At 42.1% G+C, this 27,015-nt stretch overlaps 1 protein-coding gene across 4 annotated transcripts in view; it reads right to left on the bottom strand.

Moving 5' to 3' along the window:
* Positions 1-23,592: 23,592 nt before the first annotated feature.
* The window catches only part of fam135b (family with sequence similarity 135 member B), a 49,033-nt gene continuing 45,610 nt past the window's right edge, over positions 23,593-27,015 (bottom strand). For all 4 annotated transcript variants that reach the window (XM_031585653.2, XM_031585652.2, XM_031585654.2 and 1 more), the window contains one exon: positions 23,593-24,432. In XM_031585653.2, the coding sequence (XP_031441513.1) occupies positions 24,227-24,432 (206 nt within the window). In that variant the 3' untranslated portion in view covers positions 23,593-24,226. The remainder of the gene's footprint in view (positions 24,433-27,015) is intronic.

The following is a 27,015-nucleotide window of genomic DNA, read 5'->3' as shown; positions in this document are numbered from 1 at the left end:
AACACTCAGCTGAGCATGACTTGCACCAAATAGTCCCCTTGGTTTTACAACTGAATTTAATTAAATAGATGACCCCCTAAGTTTCTTTGTTTCATGACTTCCGTATTCTAGAGGTTCGAGAGAGGTGTACTGCTCTCTGAGTTAAGGTCAGGGTGACATTAGTTGGGCTGTAATCCAACTGCACTCAGAGTCACCACATGCTTCCTCCTGCCGGCAATAAGCTCAGTAGCAAGCAACAAACCACTGGCATAAAGTTTGGTGATTACCTTTAAAAGTATTTATTTTAGCCATGTTGAGCACTGCTGGAGGTTTGGAAATGGATTTTTTTTCACACAATTTGAATGTTTTATTAAGGTCAATGCAGGAAATTACATTCTTTTGGAGAAGAAAAGGAACTTTCAATGTGTCTTGATCTTCCTCATCATGAAATGATTCAAATCTTTCTTGAAACCTACTTTCACAGTCCCCCCCAAAAACCTCATCATTTAATTTCCCTCTTGGTACATAGTATGTACTTCCTTGGAGTTCTTACAATCTATTCCAGCAGAAAGATTTTCATCAGTTCGGTAATGCACCTTCAACAAAGGACCCAAATAGTCATGGCTTCTCAAACATAAAGAAATCAAAAGAAGAAGGAAAATCTGAGTGCAAAAACACAGTCCACACACATTCCACCCCCATCAGCAAACACTGTTAGCACAATTCCGTTTACCCTCCCCAGTAAATAAACAGACAAAATTACTGATTGTTGAATTAATGTCCTCCTCCAGCTGTGTGGTCTAATTGGAATAATGAGCTGAAATGTTATCAACACTTGGTGAGGCATTATTATTCATGCGATTACCTGAGAGTGTTTTCTCAGCGGTACACACCGGACTCCCTACTGGCGACCACATGGTCAGATGATTCTAGAAGGACAGAAGTATCCCCCCATTTCTACCCCCCCCCCCATGATATTTCAAAAGATGAATTATGGGTGTCACATTCTGAAATTAGTTTATAAATTGGTGTCTTGTTAGCCACGTTTCACTTATTGTCCATGTTCAAGAGGGATACAAGCCAACAGCATGTGCGGTCATTGACTTTATACTTTATACTGTTCTGTTCTTTGTGTCGTTCTCTCATCTTATGCGATGGCCCATTTTCTTGTGTTTTTTTACCCAACTATGTAAAAGGCCCTATCAGAGGCAAGTTCACTTATTAAGGAAAGATTACAGTGATAATGTAGTCCACACACAGACAAAAAAAAATACAACGGAGTTCACCATGTTCTCCGAAGACCCGACCGCGGCTCGACTGTTCAACAAGAACTGAGAGCCCACAGGCATTCCCTGCTCGGCGCAATTATGCGGTACGGGCTTGCCAATGCATTTAAAGCAGTCCCATTATTACAACTGACACTGGCCTCATCTCTTTATCACTTATTCAATGGTAGGCAATTTTCCAAGAGCTCCCCAGATGCTTGTCAATTTCTTCCTCTTTTAACAGAGAATAGAAATGGGGACACAGAGGTGGCAGTTTGGGCACGGATGAATGAATACCTCCAAGTCATAGGGCGGCCAGCTATTTTAACGCCTTTCAAAAGAAGAAAACCAGTTATTATTTCCAGAGATCTATAGGGGGTTGGCAAGAAGGGGTGAAGGGGGCCATGTAGGCACTGGAAAATACACATCTCTGCCACGTTGGCCCCGTGTCGCGTGTTGAGAAGGGAAGTGACAAGCTTTCACGACGTCGGTCAGCTAGCTTTTATGGAGCAATTTATTCCACTTACACATCGGCCTGCGCATTTATGGATCTCTTGCGGAGCCCGGAGAATCATTTGCCTGGCTTTCAGAGAGCCAGGAGCGAATCTTAAGCTGGCCCCTGCCATCAAAACATTTGATGGGCTCGAAGAAGTGTTGCCCTCTGTCTCTCCTGCTCAGCCAGAGTGCATTGTTTATTTATTTATCGCTTGAATACTTATTTATTTCACTCCTTGCAGTAACAAACTATCATGTGGAGGACAGGCGGTGCAATCTGTGTGAGAGGGCTGTCTGTGAGTGCTGTGTAATTATGGCATGCATGATGGGGTTGGGTATGAGACGCCTGTGTGTTTTCATGTTCAGTGCTTCCTGTCACGCCATTCAGTGGATTCTCAGTCTGCTTTTATGATGCTTGACTTCACCCAGACCACGAATTTGCATCGAGCATCTTCTAATTGCGTGACCGCTCTACTACTCAGATGAATGACATAGACTTAGTTAGATGTGTTAAGTGAGTAGAACCAACTAAATTGGGCTGGGTTGCTTAAGTAAATCTTCAAATTGAGCATGACCTTTCCAATGTAACCTGTTATGTAGCAAGATATATATTATTGCATATGGGTTTCAAAAATAAACAAAATAAATAAATTAAGCTGATAGCAGAAAAGCTTTAGTTTAAAGAAAAAGTACAAAACCTACACAGACGTTTAAAAAAAATTTCAGGAATGAATGGCAACAAATTCACACACTTCTCTAATAAGCAGCTGGCTTGCAGGAAGAACCCTTATTAAACCTGTATCGAGAACAACTATCCAGCCTCCATCAGCAGAGGGGCCTGTAAATGTGCTGTTTCGGCCCTGTTGAAATATGCTCCCCGATGTCGCCACCTTGATTTATTTCCTGCTCTCCGATGTAACTGTACTCACATTTGAAAGGTATGTATTGGTCATGACTCTTCATCGATCTCTCCTCCGATGAATGGATAGCTTTGTTTAGCAGTGAAAAAGTGCGCAATTTTCTCAACGTGCCCTCGCTGTTTAATAGTCTCAAATCTATATTTCATTAAAATGATGACACATAGCACACCCAGCGCTCCCCTAACTCCTGGTGTATTGATCCATCGCCCTCTAAGGCGTGCAGTGGATAATAAATTGGCACGAGGTGGATGGCACTTTGTTTGGAAAAAAAGTTGCCTTTTATTAGCAAGGTAATGAACCTATGGGCTCTCGCCGTGTCACACGGGACGATAAGGTCACCCCCAACCCCCCCTCCGTGAATCTATCGGTGCTGAAGCTATAAGGTTCACAGTTTTTGTTTTTTCACCTTCGAAGCGGGATGACAAATCCTGGGGCACATAAAAAAAAATAGCTCAGAGCATTCCCGTACTAACAGCGAAATAGGCCCAGAAGCAGGAGAATCCATCTCACTTAGCCTGTATGTATTTTGCCCATTTTTCATCTTGTGACCGAACAACAAATAAAACGATCGATTCCACTCTCCCTTGAAAATAAAAGAGTCTTTGTGGATGTGTTAAACAGGTGCATACTTTTCTTTTTTTTTTACCCCATCAGTGGTTCCACTTTCCGCATGGTCTGAGAGGTAAATATTGTTTTACGTTGTTGTACAACAATGAATGTACTGTGATGAAATAAACATAAGTTCATTTTTCTAGTTGGTCCCTTTCAAATAATGTCTTTCAGTTAGAACATACACACACACACACACACACAGACACACACACACACACACACACACACACACACACACACACACACACACACACACACACACTCACACACACACACACATTGTGGCAGCAATACTTAATTATACAAAATTAAAGATGGATACAGAATGCTTATTTAACAGCGTGGCTGTGACATGTAAATATCAGTTTTTATTTCATCACTGACTAATCCCTCTTTCTCCTCTCCTTCTCTCCCCCCCCTCTCTCCCTTTCTCCCTGGCACCTCAGAGGAAGCCAGTGGATTTACCACTCATTAGGGCTGGGCTCTTCTGCTAAGTATAAGAATAAGTTTAGGCAGGCACATTGCCCATGAATTAACTTCATGGCTCCTGACCTGCCACCTCTGGACTCAAAAATGGACCCAGAACAGTTTAAACAGCCATTCAACTCCCAGAGTTAATTTAGAAATACCCCGCCATCCATGAACATTTAATCACGAATCACTACACTGACCTTTATATTATCCACATACTGACTCTCTCTTTCTCTCTCTCTCTCTCTCTCTCTCTCTCTCTCTCTCTCTCTCTCTCTCTCTCTCTCTCTCTCTCTCACACACACACACACACACACACACACACACACACACACACACACACACACACACACACACACACAAACACACACACACACTCTGACAGACCCACAGAGGGGCACACGCACTCCCTGTTTTGGCTCAGCATGGATTTTTATATTCACGCAATTAAATCTTCGCTGGAGGGGCCTCTTCCTCTGAACGGCTTTTTTTGTGGGGGTGGGGGGGGGGGATGGGGGGCCCCTGTTGTTTGTCATTTGTGGGAAGAAACCTGGTGTGTTGATGATAAATACTCGCCTATCCGTCCGCCATGGCAGGGGTAAACACATTTGACATTTACCACTGACCTTATCCTGTCCATTAGGCCGGCGTGGGGATCTGACAGGAGGAGGCGATGAGGGTGCCCACTGGCTTTTCCACCACCGTGAGCGCAGAGGCTCCGGATAACAAGGTGGTCTTGTTAGGGCAGGTTTGTCTCTCATTAATATGTTTCGGCTGTGCTGCTGCAGTGAGGCTGTAATGGCTTTTTGTGAGATTGAAGAACAATCCCAGCTCTTCCTCATGGTCTCCTGTGATGGGGCCTGTGGACAGCATTAGGTCATGTAGGACATGCGGTGTCATGTATTGTTAGGGTTATTGTTTGGGTTATTGGGTTATTGTCTGTCTATAAATATTTGGGTTATTGTTTGGGATATTGTCTGTCTAGAAATGTCAGTAAACATGATTTCAGTTGGTTAAAAGGGCTCCTGTGTAGGATTTATCCAATAGAATGGAGGATAATGAAAAATGGTCCTCCCACATTGCTCCGATGTGTTTGTGCTCATACAATTTATGGTAAGAGGTTAGGTTACAATGAGCTAGATAACCACCTAATTATGAGTAACTGCCTACTTAGCCATGCCAGCAAAATGTGGTAGATTCGTTATTCAGCGATGTTGTAATTCTTCCACCAAGTATTTACTATTCAGTGGTAGCTTCTGTAGTGTTTTCGTTACAGTAATTCCAACCCTCTGTCCATAAATATGAATATTAACATATGATGCTTTCCACCATGTAGGCACGGGCATTATTGTATTCATTCAGTCTACTCACTACCAAGTGCAGCTGTGTGGTGTTGAAAGTAAACACACTGCCACATTTCAATCCGATCACTGGAATCGGAATAACTAATTTCAACCTCCAAATGCAGGAATAGGAATGATCCATTTGAGCCATCAAAACTCCCTCTTCGTCGTTCTGTTATTCCTCATATCAAAGGGCGATTGAAAAAAAGAACAAATCCAGCTGTTTGGGAGCAGGCTCCAGTTCCATTTGAGCTCCCTAACCTGGCCCAGGCTTTGATTACAGAGAGGGAACAAGGCCCCGATTAGACCAGGTGCTCCACGGCGTCTGCCTGGTCTGAGCAAATGTATTCTGATTAGGGAACAAACAGTGGGGGCCTCGCTCGTGCTGGAATTATGGAAATGAGCTGCTGTACTTTTACAGAGGGGTGTGTGTGTGTGTGTGTGTGTGTTTGTGTGTGTGTGTGTGTGTGTGTGTGTGTGTGTGTGTGTGTGTGTGTGTGTGTGTGTGTGTGGTTGGGGATGCTTCGGCAGCGGACAGCAGTTGGTGTGTGTGTGTGTGTGTGTGTGAGTGTATGAATTCCAGTCCTGCACACCAGGTGTTTAAAAAAAAAAAAACAGAAGGTCTTTGTCCAGCCGCACAGGCTAAATGATCTGACTATATGTGCATATACGTATGAGTACATGAACAGTGTATGAGTTAGTGTATGTATGTGTGTGAGTATACGAGTATGTATATGTGTATGTAAGTATATTTCGCTGAATGTCTGTGTTTGTTCTTATGTGTGTGTGTGTGTGTGTGTGTGTGTGTGTGTTTATATTATTTTGTGTTTATGTGTATTTTGCTTGTGTGTGTGTTAAAACTGTTTGCCAAAGAGCTTCTGTGCGGCCAGACAGTCATATGCTGTTGATTACCCCGCTAATGGACAGACAGCGCACAAAGTAAAGTAATTTCATGCCAATCACCACTCATTACTTAATGAATGCTGATGACAAAGGGTGCACGGGGATCCTGAAATGGGAAAGTAGAGGACTAGTAATCATATTGTTATTTACCTCTTTAAAGATAACATAGGCTCCAGCACACAATTACAAAGTCCTCAGGTTAAAAACAGGCAGTTGGATTATTGTTATTATTATTTATGCTGATGAATAATTCATTAACGCATAAATTACATATTTTGGCAAAGTGGAGAGGGTTATCCTAAAAGCCTCTTGATTGTGCATTTTGAAGTGCCATTTTGTTTTTTTTATGCCCAATCCTCCTGTTAAATTGAAGTTTATTTATGGATTAATTTTCCGTGGGGTTTTTATGGTGGAGATAATTGTTGAATCTGTTAGCCAAACATTTCCGTCCTCACACGAAATGCACAGGAAACAAAATCAGAGCAATCAATGGGGTAACTGTAGTGGCGGTGAGTTAGTAGCATTGGCTGACATATTTGGGACGCATGCATTTAATCCTCTACTGCATGAATTATTACCTACTATACGTTATTTGTTTTAATGTATTGTTAATGCGCCAGGGCAAGCCATCCCACTTCTTTCACCATATGTAGTGAAGGAAGAGAGAGAGCAGACTGCTGTCTCCATCCACTACACACGTCAATGTCGTTCTGCTCATCACTGCTGGCTACCTCATCCTCACTCTTCTCTGGTGGAAGAGCTAACACTGTCCTTATCTCTTTCCCTCTCCCATACAAAAAATGATGTAGGCATCATGTAAGGATGAAAACAGCTGGTCTAAGCTGACTGATATAGTGAAGAATAACACAAAGTACAATTCATGTATTATCTGGACCATATTTCACAGATATTTGCAAACTGATAAACATTTGCAATATCTTATAAGGCTCCAATATGTCTGAAATGACAAAAACAAGTTTGAATAATGCTTTTTTTTTTTTACTTCAAAATATTATCAATAGTTGCAAATGTGTTCTTAGAGTATCCTAATGTTACATAAGCCTTTTACATTCCAATTAACTAAATGATCAGTTGACAATGATTCATTTTTGCCTTAACATTACATTTCACCATTTTACAAAAGACTTATGACATCTAAACTTGTTTTAATGACAAAAAAGAAAGGATTTCTTACCACAGATAGTGTTTCATTCAGAATAATACCTCCATTTTGACCACCCTCAGGTGGTGACCTTCTCAGCATTACCTGTCTGCAGAAAAGGGAAGTACTAACAACATTTTCAAGACATGTGACATGTGACATACAAAAATAAATGTCCTACTTTTCACAAATAAATAGTAAATCGTAGTTTAATGTTTCGAAGATAAAGTAATTGTTGCCATATGGCAACAACATGCAGTAAAGGGATACACCAATGCATTTATAATCAAATCTGCTAGCAAAGAAACATCATTTACTATGCAGAAGTACTAAATTGCGCTGCATGCTAATTCCAAAGACCTTATCTCCTCTGAATCTCAGAGTATGTGTATCCAATTCATGACAATGGGCCACAGAATACAACACATTTTATCATTCATGTGAGATGTTACTAGGAAAGGGTTACATTGAGGTTGTTTCTCAGTGAAAACAGAGAAAGTGTATGGTAGAATAATTATTGGGAGATATATACTCCCTTGAAAACATACACGGTGCTATCTATACAGAGCCCTCCAGAATTATTGGCACCCTTATTTATGAGTGAAAAAGGCTGGTGAAAATTCCCCTTACTGTTTATCAAATGTTTTTTCTACTCAGAACATAAAACAATATATACATTCATATATATAAAAGAATATACATGAAATGCAGATCACAAAATACATTTTATTCCAAAAAAACATGCTGTATTGGCCCTCATTTAGTATTTTGTGCAATCCCCTTTTGCCAACAGTAGAGAGTTTTCTCTTGCAATATCTTAGACTTGAAAACACAGAGGAAGGGGTTTCTGGGTCTTCTCTTGTGTACTCTCTTCTTGAGTTCAACCCACAGGTTTTCATTTTTTAGTGGATTCTGCTTTGCTTTGGATCGTTCTCCTGCTGGAAGATCCATCCATGACCGAAGTTTTAGCTGCTTGCCAGAGACAGACAGATTTGTATTTATATCAGCTGGTACTTCCTGGAATCCATAATGCCATGTACAATGCTACCCTTTGAAGGAGAAACAGCCCCACAACATTACTGATTTCCTTGATTTAAATATCTTGGGGTGCCATCATTGTGCCAATAATTCTGTTTGTTTTATTATACAGCTCTTCAGAATGTTCCAAAAAGTTCCGTTGATTAGAATGGGCCACCCCAACGTTCGCGGGTCTGTAATTTCTTTGTATTCACCGTTGGGAAAAAATGTATGACCGCTGTCATTGGCAACGGGTTTTGTGCTTCTAATTCACATCTTTTTTTTTCTATTTTCAATGTAATATAAAGATTAATAACTGAGAAAGCGAATGCTTTTATAAGCCTTTTCAGTCATCTTTTGCAGGGGTGCTAGTCATTCGGGAGGGCACTGTATGGTGATTTCAGGCATGAGGATCCATCTGGAGGTGAATTTTGTCAGGAGCTTTATAAGACATCTTTGAAAGGAATGGAGGACCAGTCTACAGGTGGATGAATAACCATAACCTATGGGAGAGGTGCTTTTCTCTCTCTCTCTCTCTCTCTTTCTTTCTCTCTCCCTCTCTCTCTCTCTCTCCTTTTTCTGTGTGAGATGCTATCACTCTGTGGAAATGTCAGTTTGAGAGGAATTCATATAACCTTGCACATCAGTGGACATTTTCACAATGTCACTGTAAGATTATAAGCAGGAATGTGAAAGCCTGCCTGCAATATCATTTAACAACACAGCCTATTCTCAGTAGATTCTCTCCATTGAAAGTTCATCTTAAATGTCCATGTCCTATTTCAGAAGTCAGTGCTGAATATCCTGTCAAATCTTTGAAGAGGAGAAAGGTGGTTCCGCTCGCATCACTGTATGACATTAAAGCTATATATCACCATATACTCCGAAAGGCTTCACTATTCTTTAAGCATCATATTAAAGCCGATTCATCTACTCATTTTATTTATTTATAACACATGTACAAAGAAAAAACAAGGAGGACTTTTTTATGCAGCTAAGAGCTACTGGACACTAGGGTAAGATCTGTGGACAAGCTGTCCTAGAGTAAATATTGTTTACTAATATTGCTTACTGAGAGTAAATATTGAGTGTATGGGCTGTGCGCTGCCTGGTTGTCATCCACGTCTGATTAACCACAGAGATATCATCGCCACAGTATTCAGGCCCTCCTCATTTCATATTAATTAAAATTCATCGAATCCACTCCACCAAAACCCCCTCACACCCACCCCCCACCAACTCCTGCCTGCCTTATACACTCCCCCACACTGATACCCATACACGCTCCACAAGGCTGAAAAGACCCCACTCCTGGGAAACGTTTGGGGATCCTCTCGCCCCCACAGTGTAGCCAATCGCAGTGCTGTTACATGCTAACCCCCCCACGGACCCCCCCTTGGCCTCCTGATCTTTAGCCGGCATGAGACAGTGGGATGCCTGCACAGCATGCTGGGAAGTTACCCCCCCCCCTTCCTTTACCCTCCCACCTCTATGCAAATGTGATCTGAGGCGACACACCACAGACTGACATGTCCTCTCACATTGCCTGACCTGCTGCGTTTAAAAGAAAGAAAGCGCAACAGATGGAGAGAGAGAGGGAGAGAGAGGCAGGGAGCCGGATGTAGTAGCTCTTTCTTAATGGCATTCTAAAGTGGCAGCCTCGTGCTGGGTGTTTTGAGTTTGTCAGGTTGCAGTGAGAGGAGGCAAAGAAATGGTGGAGGCAGCAGGGGTGGTGGTGGTGGTAGTGGGGGTGGATGTGGGGGTGGCGGTGTCTGTGCTGGCATGTGTAGGCGTAGAAGAGTGTAGGAGAGGGGGCATCTGCTGCTCGCGCCATTTCAAAAAGACAAGCATATGGTGAAAACAGGCGCAACCATATGGTGGGGGCTGTTTTTGAAAATACGTGGAACACATCCATTGGACCTCTCTGCCGCCCTCTGCAGTGTTTGTTTGTTTTTTGGGAGTTTGTAAAAGCATGTGCAGTTAAGGGAGATGTTCTTCCCCTGGTGTGCTCACTCAGAGGTCTCTGAGTGGGCCGAGCTTTTTAGCTTCAGCTGCCATTATGTGTAACTACTGACAACAGCTACAGGTAGTCTTACCACTACTGACACAACATGGTTTGGACAGTACAGCTAGGCATAGCATAGCCTTAACTCACAGTATCTGAGTACCTATGGTGATCATGGTTCCCAAACAGGTTCATCATTGAAACTGAAATACTCATAATTTAGAGGTGTTGTGCAGGACAAAACAGACTATTTCAATCATCTCACACCAGCTAAATCATCTTTCAGTTCACCAGCGGTGATTCTCCTCATTGCCTGCGTCCTCCGTATGGCGGCTCGTGATTTCCTGTTCCTGGTGTGAGTTCATCAAGCTCGCATGTCATCACAGTCTCTTTCTCTCCCTCTCTTTCTCTCCCTCTCTCTCTCTGTCTCTTTCTCTCTCTCGCCCTCTCTGTCTCTCTAACTCTCACCCCGGCTCCGCTGCCGACAGCACCGTATTTCACGACGGAATCGGGTGCCCCCCCCACCCCCTGCTCCCGCAAGCAGATTGATTTTCTCATCACGGTGGATCACGTTGCGGCCCCAGTAAATCTGAATTATGCTGACAAGGTATTAAGCTGAGCAGACTTTCCACGCCCCGACGGTCAGCCGTCAGCGTGTGCTCGTGTGCGATCCTTCTGCTCCCGCCTGGCGATAACACCAAGTTAAACAGCTCTTATTTTCCCAGTCCGTCAGCAAAAGAAAAGATAACGTTCCTTCAAAAGGTAACACGTGGAAGAAAGGTGGCCCTGAAGACCTTACCTTGGTTTTCCTGAGCTCTTGTGCAGGTGAAAAGTGGACATGGAGATTTTGGGCGGAACACTGAAAGCAAATTCAAATTATACATCTCACAAGGTTCACATTGTTGAAGTCAAATTTACCAAGTGATATTTCAAGAAGTACCTTTTTTCGAGCTGCATTTACGAATTCTTACAACATATGAAGGGACGTGCTTTTGGCTTGTGCAACTGCAAAGAGAACTTTTAGGACTGTTTGGCTAGTTAATGTGTAGGCTGCTGTTGGTATTCAACTAGCCAACCTAGCCTGATTTAGCAAGTCCCCAAAGTCTTTTTTTCATCAGTATATAAATCTGATAACTATATCCACTGTGTTATCTACATCAAAGCACAGTGATTTTCAACGTGTGGGCTCACTCAACCCGGTGTTAGATGATGTCAGATGTGTGAAAAATACATATTTTCTTTGATTCCTGTCCGGGTGTTCTGTTCCTGCGAGTTGGACATTTTATTTATTAATCATCTGTGTTACGGCATCAAAGAGGCCCGTGGCCATAGCTTTATCCAGTCAAGGCTTTGCTCCTCAATTAAAACTAACTACCTGCCCTCTCTCGCCGTGATCCACTGGCCCACTGTACCTTTTCATCGCTGTCTTCATTTCCTCTCAACCTCCTGTGTGTTTTTTCTCTTTCATTGCTCACCTCAATGGCTATAATTCCGCTGATCCATTTCCTGTGTGTTCTTTCCCTTTCATTGCTCACCTCTATGGCTATGATTCCGCCGCTCCCCTGCACGCATCCATCTCCTGCTTGTTTGAATATACCTGCCGTGATGCTGAGAGCCGAGAGTTTTTTAATTTGGGACGGAAGCCCGTCCAGCTCAAACAGTGTTTTCTTTTGCCTTTCAAACCTTCTCCTCGCAAGGAGGGCTTCCAACACCCAGCGGCCCGTCTCCTCCTCCTCCTCCCACACACGGCCCTTCCTTCTCCGTTTCCACCTCCCCACTGCGAGCAGCTAGCTGTGCTGATAATGACGAGAATAGCCCTCTCCCCTTATTCTTGCTCGTTATTCACAGTCCTCATCAAGCTTGGGCCCTCTTATGGGCTCCATTAATGCCATTTCAAACTCTATCCAATTCCTCTATTTTGAGATTTCTTTCTTTCTCCTCAGGAATATCACTAAAACTTAATTAAGGGAAAGTTTGCCAATGTGACGCAGAGGCTTTGCTAATTTAAACAACTATATAGCTCGTTAAATAAGACTCGGTGGAGAGACATAAATATTATCTCTGTTGAATGACTGTAAGGAACAATTCCTCTGATATTCAATTTCTGAAGGTTTATCAAACTGGTTTAATTAACTGCATCCCTGGCTGGGGAGTTCTTCAATTAATATTGCTCTTTTTGCTAACGTTAATAAGTGTTTCAGGCGTTCACCATATTTAACTGATTCTGAAATAAACAGGTTGATTAACTTTTAAGTGTTTCAGATGGAATAGTTTAATATAGGCCCGTGTGACCTTTTGTCTGGTATTTCATGCAGGGAGAATATTGCATTTCTGTTGAAGCTTTTAAAGTCGAATGTGGAAACGCTGGGGTTCTTTCAGTTGTGCCTGGTGGAGTATGAACATGCAGGTCCTCCAGACTTTACCCAGACTGCCTAGGGGGGTTGGCCAATATTGTACACAGAGCCCAGTCATCTGCCAAGTCATGCTTTATAGTGAGTTTCCAGCACTACATCTCTCAGCCGCTCGAGGAAAACTTGAATAAAAATACCAAACATGATGAAGGAGAGAGAAGAGAGTGACTGAGAAAGAGAAAGAGAAAGGGAGAAGCACAGATGGCTTTTCTACAGGTCAAACGCGGGATCTAAGGTCAGATTTCTGTGACTTCACTTTAACTTTTATTATCGAATCATATTCATGTGAAATACACTGTTATATTTTTATTTGTCTGTTTGTATTTAATTCTATAATTCTATAAAACACAATGGTACCTGGACACTGTTGCAAAGCAGAGAGGGAAAGAGGCATGCAGATGCATATGCATGTGCCAGGACCATGGCATGTCAAAGCTGGAAGATGAAAAAAGGAGATGAGTGAATGTTTGCAGAAGGATGAGTTTCAAAAACATACCATATGCACTCGTCAGTCACTGAGTAATCCCTTCAGATCCTGGATCAAGGTTAATCTTTCATCATATTGGGAATACTTAAAAAAAAAAAAAAAAAAGGATTTGTTTTAAGATGATAACGCCATCTAACCTTGTTTATTTTACATATTTTTTCTAAGAGAAAAAAAAGGCAAAGAAAATAGATACATCAAGCACTTTTTTCATCCCCTACCCCTTTTAGAAAGCTAGTCTTGCAAGGGAATCTGGTACAGTATCTGATGGAGCTCTCAGTTCCACTGGCCTTATGTATTTTTCATGATGTGGTGGTAGTGGGGCCTCTGCGAGGATCAGCGATCATTACACTGGATTACTGCTTCTTCGCATGCTCTGATCTCCCAGGATTAGCACTTCAAATTTAAAACCACTGCAGCAGATTTCCAAATCCAGATACTCCTCTTTTGCACAACGCATCTCCGGTTAGGAAAATGAAGGGTATTAGCGCTAGCCTCCGTATGGGAGACAGGCACTGAACAAACTGTCCTCTGTGTTTGAGTGTTTTTTTTCCCCCTCTACAGCCAAGTCTGAAATCTCTTCATTGTAACTTTGTCATTGGAGAGGAAGTGTGGAGGTGTGGAGGTGTGTGTGGAAGGATGTTTAACAGTTACACATGTGTCCAATCATGATGTGACGCTTTTTGCATTGAAACCTTGTCAAAATCCTGTTTTATAGTTGTTGATCTTCTTCATTTTTATATATCTTATACCTTTATAGGTTCAAAATGCACTTGACTGCATGCTATATTCACATTCTGTTAAAGCTGGTTCTCATCTATAGGCCACCATATAAAAAAAATGATCAATGGATAATCATTGGGTCAATGGAATCAAGCTAACGAAGCCTTTGGAAATACCCCCCACAACCTCAATAGTGTATAGGCCCATCATATGGATTGAAAGTGTGCGAAAGAACAACATGTGCCAAAAAAAACAGAAAGCAGAAATGAAGAGGCCATTAACATTAATGCCACCCCTGACATTTACCTCCATGAAGCCAACCTCTGACAACCCCTGTGGGCTGGTCATGTGAAGAAGGAATCTAATTGCCTCCCATTGTCCATGTAAACATCAGTCAAAACAGCCTAACACAATTTGATCGTCGGCGCTGGGTAAATCGATGAGTGCTTGCTGCTGTGCTAAACGTGAGGCCTGAGAGCCAAGGCAGAGAGTAGGGAGCAGAACACAATGAGGTTGACACAATCTTCAACCTCGTTGTTCCGCCCAGCTCTGGCCAACCTTGTCACAAGCATTAGCGTGCGAGCGATCAAGGTTCGGTATGCAGAGCAGGGAACAGTGGCGGCGGCGGTGGTTGGCTGTTTCCCAAGCAAGCATTAGCGAGCAGGTCTCATTAGCAACAAAGGAATGGCACATGGTGAAGGGCATTTGACAGGTGAGCGGTGCCGTTGTCATGGTCGTGCTCGTTAAGCAACTCGGCAGCTATTAGGAGCTTTCTGAGGACATATGTGACTTCTTGCTAACACTAACGACTAAGGTGACTCGGATTTTTTCACTGCTTTTCCAGTATGACCTGGCGCCTACATGCTGTGTTGAGCAGGGTGATTTTTTGAACACTGAAAATACAACTATTTTTGTATCACAAATGTGCTTTTATTATAACTATATATTTTCTTTACGCATTTGTTAGATGGTTTTTCCACAAAGTGACTACTTAGTGCCCTACACTAAATTCAGAGGTCAGCCTATCTGCCTGAAATGCCTCTCGTGATTATTATTTTTTTCCCCTTAACTGTCATACAAATGTCATACAGTAGGTTGCGCTTTTTGATGGAGACTATGGTGATGCTTAGTGTAGGTCGACACATGCTTTCTCTCAGCTTTACTTTTTGTCTCTCTCATCCTCCTCTCTCTCTCTCTCCTTTTTGGTATTTATGCGCCCATATGCTTTTTGCAATTTGTTTAGCCTGGCAGCTCCATCTTTCCACTTCTAATTGCTCTCCATCACTGTCCATCGCTCTCTCTCTCTCCTTTCAATATTTATGCATCCATATGCTTTTTGCAATTTTTCTGCTATGACAGCTTTCTCTTCCTATCCTCTAAGTGTTCTCATCAACGTCCATCTCTCTCCCTCCCTCCATTTCTCTCTCTCTCTTTCTCTCATCTTTTCCTGTATGACTGTAACGTTAGTATGTGGGCAGGGAGAACCGAACGCATTAACCTCTCTGTGCGCCTCATTGTGCTGGAAATTACAACGAATGTAGCCAAATCCATTGACTGCCGAGTGGTGGGTGTTGCTGGAGAGAGAGACAGATAGAGAGGGAGGGGTAGGGAGGATATTACGGACTCCTTATGCTCTGAGGGGGGAAACTTTTAACCTTGGCAATAGAGCCGAAATAAACTCCCCGACATGTCTCCTTCTATATGTTCAGTTGCCATTTAGAGTCAGATGAAACCCACCCCTTCCGTGGAATTTGAAAATAACGTTTAAATCTTATTGCAACCCAGGTCTGACCAGGTCTGACGTTTTGGTAGCCCAAAGTCAGCACAGAGGGATAGGACACGCGCATCGGTGTAGCGTGTCGGGCTGAGGATCGCGCAGCAAATGTTAAATGTCTCTGGATCGATACTTTCGCCTGGTGTCTTGCCCTGCTCTCACCGTCAGCAATCTTAAACCCTGTCAGCCAATACGCAAGCCAGAGGTCACGGTGTATTGCGTGTGTGTTTACGTGTGTAGTGAACCTGCGTGTTCATGTGAGCGCAAAATCTCAACTGTCTTGTGGGCACTATTGCTTAATCTAACTGAAATGTCACTGGGGGGAAGTGGTGGCTGAAGGATCACTACATTACCACGCACAAGCAATCACAGATGGGTGACACGGAGAGCTGGTGAGATCTGTCAGATTTTTGGTCCAGCGTTATCTACCAGAGGTCAGTAGATCACGCGCTGCACAGAAGTCTGGAGTGAGTAGCCATGGTCATGAGCGCCATCTTCTGGACAATGAAGGGCTGATCACCTAGTTTAAGTATAACCCCCAGCCCTGAGTCAAACTCCACCCACTGCATAATTTGGAAAAATGCTTTTTTGCTATGGGGGGGGGGGGGGGGGGGGGGGGGGAATGAGACTCACACTCACGGGTGGGGGCAAAGGTTCAGGATAGGAGAAGGTGTGTTGAGCTATTTTACACCCATTAAATGCCATTAAACCAATTTAGTTTCCAGCTCAGAAAACACAGTTCGGTTAATTCTACCTCTTTAAATACCAGTGAGGTGTGGTATAGTGATGCCAATGTTGCTCTGTTCCAGAAGCTGGGATTCTGCACTGAGGATAATGTGGTAGCGAAAAACAAATAAACAATTACATTATTTTTTATTAGGTTTAGTGTGTCAGTCTTTGGAGATCATAGCTTTATGTAGTTAACCAAAAAGAATGGTCTGCTTGTAGTGCAAAACAGATGATTCTAAGAGGACATGAGAGTAATCTCATCTCAGATGAACACTTGAACTTCCACTGACAAATGACTCATGTTCGCGTCTAAATTACATTTGTCTAAAAGTTAGTTCTATTGAAAAATTGTGACAAAGAACCAAGACAACAAGAAACAAAGATTTCTCTAATTGTTTGTCATATGTTGGTTTCAGGTCTGAAATTGATTTTGGCGGACAGGCCTCAGCAAGGATTCATTTCCAGGATACCCTGCATGAATCACAGGGATTTCCAGCAGTTGACAAATGGACAAACAACACACGCTCATCAAATGGGCTATGAATCAGTGTGGCACAAACATACCGCCCTGACAAATCCCTTGCCAGGAAATCACAAATTGGCCCAGCTGGAACTATAAACACCAAGACACCACTTATCATTTCCCCTCAGACAAACTATGTAACTGTAATAGTTGACAAATGGTGACTTCAACAATGATTCATTATCAAGATCAAGATTCTTGGGCCACAAGGTGAAAGATGTGAGGCATGAACTTGTAGCTGTGGCCTCCTGGATAGGCTACCACATTCCACAACGTGACATTTGTATGTTTTGCAAGTAACTCCATCAGCTCTATAGAAGAGAAGAGTATGACAGCATCTTGGAACTTGGGGCTAGACTGCATAAACAGGAATAGCCTTGGGGGAAAAGACAGCAAAACAAACACAGGAGTTAGACGTGCAGTTCCTAAAGAAACTCTAATATTCTAGCCCAGTTGGAGTGGATAGAAATCTGATTTTGATGCAGTTTTTTCTACTTTTTCTACATCTTTTTTTCCACATCTTTTTGATCAGCATAGAAATCCAGGGAGAGTGGTAGGCTGATGATGTCGTGATGTCATGGAAACTAGTATTTCTTGATCTGTAGTAAAAGTCTGAAGAATGATTCTAACTCACACACACCATATAATCCCTTTTCCAACAGGCATTATCCTTTCTCCTCAAGATGTACCCAATATTTCTCCTATGGTTATTGTTACAGCTTTAGGTGATGTGGAGCTCACGCAACTAATCACTACAAGTGCAAGTGTCAGCAGCACGGAGTAAGTGTGCGGAATGCAGGCAGACACAACATATGTACTTTACAGAGAGAGATTAACTGCAGGCTGCATGATTCTACTGTGTTTGATTGCACTGAGCCATCTGTGTCTGAGAGGGAGGAAGGTTGAGTGGATGGCACTTTCTAAATAAAGCCATTTGTTTGTTTGCTTTGTGTGTGTGTGTGTGTGTGTGTGTGTGTGGTGTGTGTGTGTGTGTGTGTGTGTGTGTGTGTGTGTGTGTGTGTGTGTGTGTGCCCGTGCATGCGTGTGTATGCATGTGCATGTGTGTGTGTGTGTGTGTGTGTGTGTGTGTGTGTGTGTGTGTCTGTGTGTGTATGTGTGTGTGTGTGTGTGTGTGTGTGTGTGTGTGTGTGTGTGTGTGTGTGTGTGGTGTGTGTGTGTGTGTGTGTGTGTGAGTGTGTGTGTGTGCCCGTGCATGCGTGTGTATGCATGTGCATGTGTGTGTGTGTGTATGTGTGTGTGTGTGTGTCTGTGTGTGTGTGTGTGTGTGTGTGTGTGTGTGTGTGTGTGTATGTGTGTGTGTGTGTGTGTGTGTGTTTAAAACGTAATGCAACTGTGCCAGCTCAGGAACTGTACTGAAGTGCAGATGGCTACATGAATACTTGATGAGTGTGGATATTGCATTAAGCACAAACACTGGGGAACCCAACTTTAAAAGTCTTCCAAGAAATGAAACCCGAGTGAACCGCAGAATGTTAATAATGCTGCTGTTCCATTATTTGGCTCTCTCAGAGGACCGTTGCATGTTCCACCAAGACTTTGCCCTGAGCCTATTCAACTTCCAAGTATGGCGACCGCAGTTCCAGTTGCTACCACAAGAGATTAGACCTGTTTATAGTCCATTCCCATTAGCTGTTATGGATTTATAAGATGGTCTCCCATCCACAGTAAACTCATTATAATCATTAAAATGCCATACTGACACCCAAATGTCTACACTATAGCATGTATACAATGACATTTTTTATGGGAGATGTGTAACAGTTAATGCTGATTTGTGACAGATAGTTTTAATTTGTTTAGTAGTGATGACAGCTACAACAAAACTGTTCTCACTCACTTCTTATTGCTCCCTACTCAGTAATGGTTTCTCATTTGAAGCTATAAGGAGTCTATGGGACTTAAACCTGTGGCTAACAGAGGAACAGCGACTATGTTGTGTGTGAGGCGAATGGGATCAGTAGTCACTTCCGTCAGGCCTTCCATCATGAATAAGTGGCTATCGGTCTGTTGTAGTTCACTCTGTATACTACAGCATTAATAAAAGCAGGAATGAAAATGTTTGTGTGTGCGTGTGTGTGTGTGTGTGTGTGAAAGAAATATGCTGACTTTCCCCTTAACATTTAGGCCAGTTAATATTATTCCTGTGTGTGTACACACACACACACACACACACACATGAGAAAAGAGCTCTGGCTGATCTTAACGTGTCTATTTATACCTGGGATGACTCTCTGTCTGTTTCTGGGCTGATTCATGTGACATGAGAGTGTTAGTCGATGAGTCTTACAGTGTCACTGGTTGTCAGTCAGTGAAATTTGTGATATCAATTGTTTTGTGAAGTCAACTTCTTGACAAAATGTGTGCTGCCTGAAAAGACACCCATCAGTGTTTTGTAACAACAACAACAAAAAAGAAGTATTTTGAAGGTAAAAATGTCTTTGAGAAATTAAACAAAGGTATCTAATTAATTTGTGTACCAAGACTGTTTTTGAAATGGTTCTATTAATTAAGATTAATATAAACATGTATTTATAAATATACCTATCTTGTTGTGACCAGAATCGAGAGCGTAACAATGCGTTCCTACCTTCACAGGCTTGCATTTACACAAGGCATGGAAACCAGGCAACAAAGAAGATAGGAAAAAAGAGATGGGCCTTAGAGAAATAAAGAAGCCAAGTAGATTGAGGAAGTAAAAATACAAGAGGAGAAAAAAAGAGAAATTGTTGGAAGTCAAACTGAAATATGACATTACCTCCGTACTTCGCAAGTCTGTTTTTTGCCAGCGTCTTCAATCCCACCCACCCCCATTCCTTTACTGTATGCACAGCTAATCAGAATCATGAGAGAAAGACAAAGAGAGCGCGAGAGAAAGACAGAGGGTGAGATAGAGAGAGAGAGAGAGAGAGAGAGAGAGAGCCTTGCCTTCTACCGGCTATATCCAGTTCCAGTAATTACTCCCCCCTGGCCTGAGTCTTATTGACAGTGCCATTCCACCCTACACTGTGGGACTCTTCATCTCGACGCCTCCCCTCGCAAAGGCAAACAATGGAATGAAAGCCCTCTCCATCAAATGCTAATGATATATTTAAAAGAAAAAAAAAAGAAAAAAATAATTTTCCTTACTTCACCCTCGTCGCTAATGGCTTACCGAGAAATGACACAAGGCTCAACGGCGGACGAGTGAGTCTCGGAGGAAAACAGGCCCCGTATTTCGCTACGGATCTCATTGGAGAGTGACGGGTGAGCGAATGGCAGTCAGTAAATCGGTTTGTGTGGGGGAACACGAGGGCTCTCATGCCATTTTCTTTCTTCTTCTGTTAAAGACAGCAAGAGAACCAGACTGAGGGATGGGATAGAGTGGAGTAGAGTTGGAATGAATGGAAACACGTACAGCCGAGGGTATTAGGGGGCTGTCTGAGACTATGTAATTACACCTTAGAGGGGTGGGTGTGGGGGTCGTATTGATTTCGCTTTATAGAGAGAGGGGGTGGTAATGGGTAGGGGAACAGGAGGAGGGCAATGGATGGGACTGGTTTTACAGGAAACCTTGTTTACATCCCAGGCCTATTAATTTGCTGACAAATGGGTGGACAGAACAGACAGCCAATCCCTGACAAATGGGTCTAGAGTTGCTGTGGTGACGACCAGGATGCCGTGAACCATGTCAGACGAACAAGAGAAGGGGACTGATAATTACATGTCACAAAATGTGTGCATTATTACTTTAAAATATATAAATGAATATATGAATGTTATAAGGATATTTGTCATTTTGATAATAAACTTTGTCACTGTCATCCCTGCAACTCTTCAAAGAGTTTGTGCACGTTTGAAAAGTACAGTATATTTTATGGACCCAAAAGTTGTCCTTCCTTTAAATGTCATTGCCGTACACTTCCACCATTCATTTTGTCAGATTATTGCTCCCTAAGGGATTTTCTGTCTGTGAAACAATCAAAACTCAAGAGAAGATCATTATTTATTAGAAGATAATATTGTAACATATGATGTAATTCATCATAATATAATGATATATGTATAGTTATATATACTATATTTATATATATACATGGGCCACAAGCTACAACAAGAGAGATAGACAGAAAACAAACATAGAAGTTTACTAAAAAAAATCCTAAAAAATATTAGTATTGGCACAGTTAAGCTTCTATACATAGTACTTAAATGAAATAAATACATCCTTAAATACTTGTGACAGTCTCACAGTGACTTCATTTCATTGTTTCTGTTTTACATTCATGACTTGGTACAGAAGGGATTATGTCGGATGACCACACAATGATCGCTGGGAGGCAACAGTAGTCAAATTAAGGATGAGATCGCACTTCACTTACAGTGCATGTCACTTATGACAAAAAGCTGCCTGAGGGGGCAAAACACACACACACACACACACACACACACACACACACACACACACACACACACACACAGAGAGACAGAGACACACACACACACACACACACACACACACACACACACAGCATCTCCCTCCCTCTCTCTCTCTCTTTTTCTCTCTCATATACACACACACTCATATATATAAACAATGACATATTTCTACCTACATAAAAACACATCACTGAAACTATAAACAATTCTTCACTTCAAAAACTCAGTAGGGCAAGGTATCAAACTGAACCAAAACCTAAAGACAAAATACAAAACCTGTTTAAATATCACACGGTTCAGGAAAAGTGCAACCTCCAGGAAAAAAATGCCACCCAGCCCAAGGATTCACGATCAGGAAGTTATAATAGGGATACAGAACATTTGACCTCCATACTTGACAGTATTGTCTCTGCTACAGTATATGAGAAGGAGCATTAAAGTTACACGTAGATTCAGTATACTGTCAAGCATGGTTGCACTATGAAAATGTAATACATGATATGTATGATGTAAGTGATAACATACAGCTCAACAACCATCATCACAAAATGAAACCCAGATGAGTTGATAAGAAGCCCAAAATGAAGATGAACAATCCCTAGCCGTATGTTATTCCATTTATTACACTGCTACCAACCAATCGAAACAATAGTTTGGTAATAAAAAATGTTGATTACAAACAATTTACAACCAGTGTAAAGTACCAGACCCTTGAATGCCTCAATTCACCAATCAGAAGAAAGTCTTACACCTAACCCAGTAATGATATTTAACAGATGCCTTTTCTGACTGGCTCTGGCTCTTGCCATTACACAAATACTTCCAAACATCGATGTTATACCGAAATACCGAATGCATCGGCAGAGCCACTGGTATGAACCCACTGAACTAAAGTGTCATCAATAAGAAGGTGAACCTCTACTGAGCATATTTGGGAGTGGGTGTGCTGGTGAGCCGAGCGGGCCTTCACAGTGCGCCGCAATATTGCAGGCGTCCTTGGTTGACCTTGACAGATCGGCAAACACCTGCCTCATTGCTATGCTGGAGAGCAAAGGTAAACACCGGCTGCCTCACCCACAAAGCCAGGAATGTAAACACACTGCACTCAGGAGATTGGGGGATGGGGAAGGGGGGGTTGACTAAGGAGTCACTTTGGCGAGGGGTCACGGGGAAAATGATGTGGAGGTGGCCGTCAGCCTGTGAAGACTTGCTTACACAAGCGGCAAACGGCACGGGGCTCCGCAGACTTGAGGTGGGGCATTTAATTAGAGTCAATCACAATGACACCCCACTCACAATGCGGTGTCACTGCAAGCCAACAAACAAAGAAAAAAACAACGACCACAGCAAATGAGTGATGGCAGGAGCAAGGTTGGAAAAAGCCATTTTGCCAATGAAAGAGCACTTCCACTTGTCACTTTTGCCTTTCTTTCTACACACGTCACTCTATTGCTCAAGGACACTAAACTAAGGTAATGACTTGATGAAAAAACCCAACGTTTTTAAAAATAAGGGCAGCTGTGGTACTTCAATCTTAGACCATTGAAAACAAAATTGAAAATCAAACAATGGATAAACATGAATTTAAAAAAACAAAAATGATGAATTAACTTCGATACATGACTAAAAACACTTTCCAATGAAATTAAGCTGTTTTGAGAGGAAACCTCTATGCTGTTAGAAGGATCCTTTGATCTCTGTATGTTATCTATGGAGATGTGCGTCTGTCACATTTCTGTTTCATTCCAGTGTTATACTTCACCATGGCTACAGCAACACACATTTTTAAATACTGTGAGTTGAATTGGGACATCAAAATGATCATCAGATTTAGTAGTCAAACATTACACACAGACAAAATGAAATACAATAAAATTACACTTACAAAAAAACAAGGAGGCATAAATAAATAAATAAATAGAGGCCAATATAGTGGTTTCAAAATTACCAAAAGGTTTGCATGATTCAGTAATCCAACGTCAGTAGTAAATTACTGCAGTCGGTGGTGAAACATTACAATAACAAAATGTGAAACAACAAAATATTAAATAATAAGACCCAGTAGTACTGTGTTAAGCCTTTGTTAGACAATTAAGGCAATATGTGGTTAGCATTTTCAGCTAACCAAGTTGAGACATGACAGTCGATTACACCAAAACACACCGAAACTTCATTAGATCTGTTTTAACGTCAACACGTTACCACAATTTAGGATAGGAACACACATACAGAATGGAACACTATCCTGATTTGGTCTGTTGGAGAAATGAAGCTGTTACAATTACACCAAATCATATATACAGCACAGAACATACATGAGTCAATAAAAAATAAAATGATGCTCCTTCTCAGAGAGAAGTGTTTGTTGTTTTCTCATATGGTAAAATATTCCCACAGACATCTGTGGGCTAAAATGTATATCATATATATAATAAAATGTACAGAGCAGAGAGGATCAATCCTCTCGCCAAACACTTCTAGAACATTCTCTTTCAAGAAGATTGACACCCAGTGGCTTCGACTTCAAGTCATAAATGGCAAGAGAGCTAAATGCTGTTGATCGTTAATGCAAGTTTAGTAGTGCTTCATTCAGCAAAGTACCCTAAGGATCTATACACCCTTTCTAGAACTGAGAGACCATGCATTCCTTCATAATACACAGTAACTGTGATGATGTAAGAGTTAATAAGTTAATACTTAAAAAGGCAGACATCAGTATTGGATATGGTTATAGCTGGCCTACCCATCAAGTCTCAATGACATCATTAGTTATGGAGTTTCTCATCAGGTGGGGTAGACCTTGGGTACTCAACTTTTACATAAATCAAATAATCAGCAATATGCACCTCCTATATACCATAATATATACCATATAATACACACTTCACTTCAAATTTAACACTTGGTGTTTGAGCACTGGGCTTTCCAAACCCAACAGAGAGCAGTCCTGACCAAACAGAACCTGGTTGGAGCCTATTTAAAATAGTCGAGCCCGGCCACCAGGAAGAACTTCTCAAGAAAGAGCTCAGAGTCGAGGACGGCGATGTGGGCCGCGCGGCCGATGAGTGTGTTGGCGGTGTTGGGCAGCGCGTGGAACACGTTGTGTCTGATCAGACGGCAGTCCTTGGCCCCCAGCAGGGGCTGCATCACGTTGTTGATCATCTCTGTGTAGACGGGGCCTGGAAAGGGGGAGAGATTCACGTGAACTTAAATACTATTACACATACACACATACACACACAAATGCAGATGTTCACATAGACACACATACAGTACATATATACACACACACAAACATACAGTACATACATCCATATACCGAAGAGACAGACAGAGCATGCAAGCACCCTTTGCAGCATCACAAGGCATAGAGGGTGATGGTTAAAATGTTCCGGTCAATAAGAGTAAAAAGAACTACAAATCCCAAGCTATCATCAGGAAGTGGGGATCTACAGCTGTCAACACTTGTGTACCCTGATGGCAAAGACTCAGGAAATGCAGAGGAGAGAGAGGAGAGGGTGTTTGAAGGAAGAGTATGGTGGGTGATGGTAGAAGAGAAAGCTAGGATTTAAAGCTTTGTGAATTTCTGAGTTGAATAATGCTTTAAACCTTCAAGTGAATGGACTTGAAGACACTGACAGCACACATGCATGCGTGTGCGCGAACACACACACACACACACACACACAAACAAGAGCTGTGTCAGACTGCATCAGCCCTTAAAGATGCAAATATGTAAAAACATATGTATACAACACATAAGATACAACACATGCACACACAAGCATGAATAAATCCGAATTGATGTTTGTTAAAAAAAAAAAAAAAAAAAAATGTGTATACTCGCACGCAGACACACACAACCAACCACGTCTTTAATCTTTAATCACTTTTGCTGGCAGACAGATTTGGTTAGTCCCAGTTGTTACTCTGTGCATCTGTCACCTGACAGACGTGTTTTGCTGCGACATCTCTTTTAGTGGTATAAACACAGCAGATTGAGACAGACAGCGCTGCCTAAAGTTTCTTGCAGTTTTCCCTCAACAAGCCAAAATTACATTATACAACAGAACCTGTGAACCTGAGGGCTCTAAAGTGATGACGGCTCTGAACCAATAACACATCAAAGCAAATAGCTATGGAGAGCTTGGGTGCAACCCCATCCTCAATAGAAATGGTAACAGTACAAGTAGATAGCAGCTACAAAGTGGAGCAATGAAGTGGATTTCATTATCTGTGTTTAACTCAGTGGCCTGTAAGTCATATTGTTTCACGGTTACAGCACCTTAATAATGATGCAATAGTGGATTTTAACATTGAACACCCAACTCTAAAAAATCATGGAGGCCACAGAAGATGTGCAGATGACCAGTAGCTCTTTGGAGGATGCACATTAGGAGTACCACTGTATGGGCGAGCAACTGCATACTGCTACAGACTCACACAAGGTGAATCAGAGAAAGTGGAGTTGGTGTAATCTCACCCAACTCTTGTCTTCTGTCATCCTTACTTATTGTCACGGTTCCCTCATTCACAGCTAAGGGAATGTGAACTTGTTAGTGATTAGACTGATGCGATTAGACCAATCCGTATGGTCTCTTACGCGCCGTTCTAGCCTATTCCGCTGGGGTATGTCAAAGTTGTTAGTGTGCACTGCCAGCTACATCTGTTATTCCCACTCTAAAAACATACCTCCAGGGGGAGCTTTGCTAAAAAGTTGACTTTGAAATGTATGAAAATAAATGTCATTTCTGGGAGAAACACACTTTCCTGAAGGAAATAATAAAGTGAAACACCATTAGATCGTTTGTTTAAAAACACATAAGAGCAATGTGCACATTGCCATCACAAAATAAACAACCCAGTTACACTGTTATACTGCTCCATCTGGCATTAGAGGAAGCTTGTTTGTTAACAGATTTCTGCCTCAAGTTGTTTTCAGACATTGTGGTGAAATCCCTCAAGGACTGTGACACCCTTGAGTACTGTGAGAAGTGTGTGACCCCCCATGAACCAGCTGACAGAAGGAAGCTGAGAGCCACGCAGTCAGGGACGTGCACAGGAATTTTGAAGGGCCTTTGCTCTGCCCTGGAAAAAAAGGGCAACACGTTAATTTTTGTAACCGCGCGCATATTCTGCCTATATCACTTGAAACTGTGAAATTGTCAGGGATGATCACTAACCGTCACGCCCCCTCCCCCTGTGCACATATTCTGCCTATATCACTTGAAACTGTGAAATTGTCAGGGTCGATCACTAACCGCTGCCGCCACGCCCCCTCTCCCCATGCACATTTTTTGTATCTAGGCCTATATGAAATTCTGCAGCCGTTATACTATTTAAAAAAATATAATAATTTCCTTCGGATGGGCAACTTCAGTCGAGGAGGGCAGACGGGCAGTTGCCTTAGCCCCCTCCTGTGCACGTCCCTGCACGCAGTGATGTGTGAAAAGAGAATGACAAAACAGACTAAACAAATGCTCATTTAAAGTATGGCCTTCTTGGTAAACGCTATATAAATACACACAATAGTGCTGCCTTCCTCTTTGTAGATATGAAGCTGATGTCAAGCTGAAATTGATTCAAAAATGTTTTTTTCTATTACAGTACATGACATTCCCAGTGATCATTCTTATTGCACAAGGAGCCTTTCAATTCCATATCTTAAAAAAATGCTGAAGACCCTGTAGAACAGTTACAAAACTGCACAAACTCCAAAGCTCACACAGGACTTATATTACACTGGTCTGTTTTGTCTGCCC

Source organism: Clupea harengus, chromosome 19 (genome assembly GCF_900700415.2).
Source record: "Clupea harengus chromosome 19, Ch_v2.0.2, whole genome shotgun sequence".
Taxonomy (NCBI): domain Eukaryota; kingdom Metazoa; phylum Chordata; class Actinopteri; order Clupeiformes; family Clupeidae; genus Clupea; species Clupea harengus.
The sequence above is the reverse complement of the archived record's forward strand: the minus strand, read 5'-3'. Positions and strand labels throughout refer to the sequence as shown.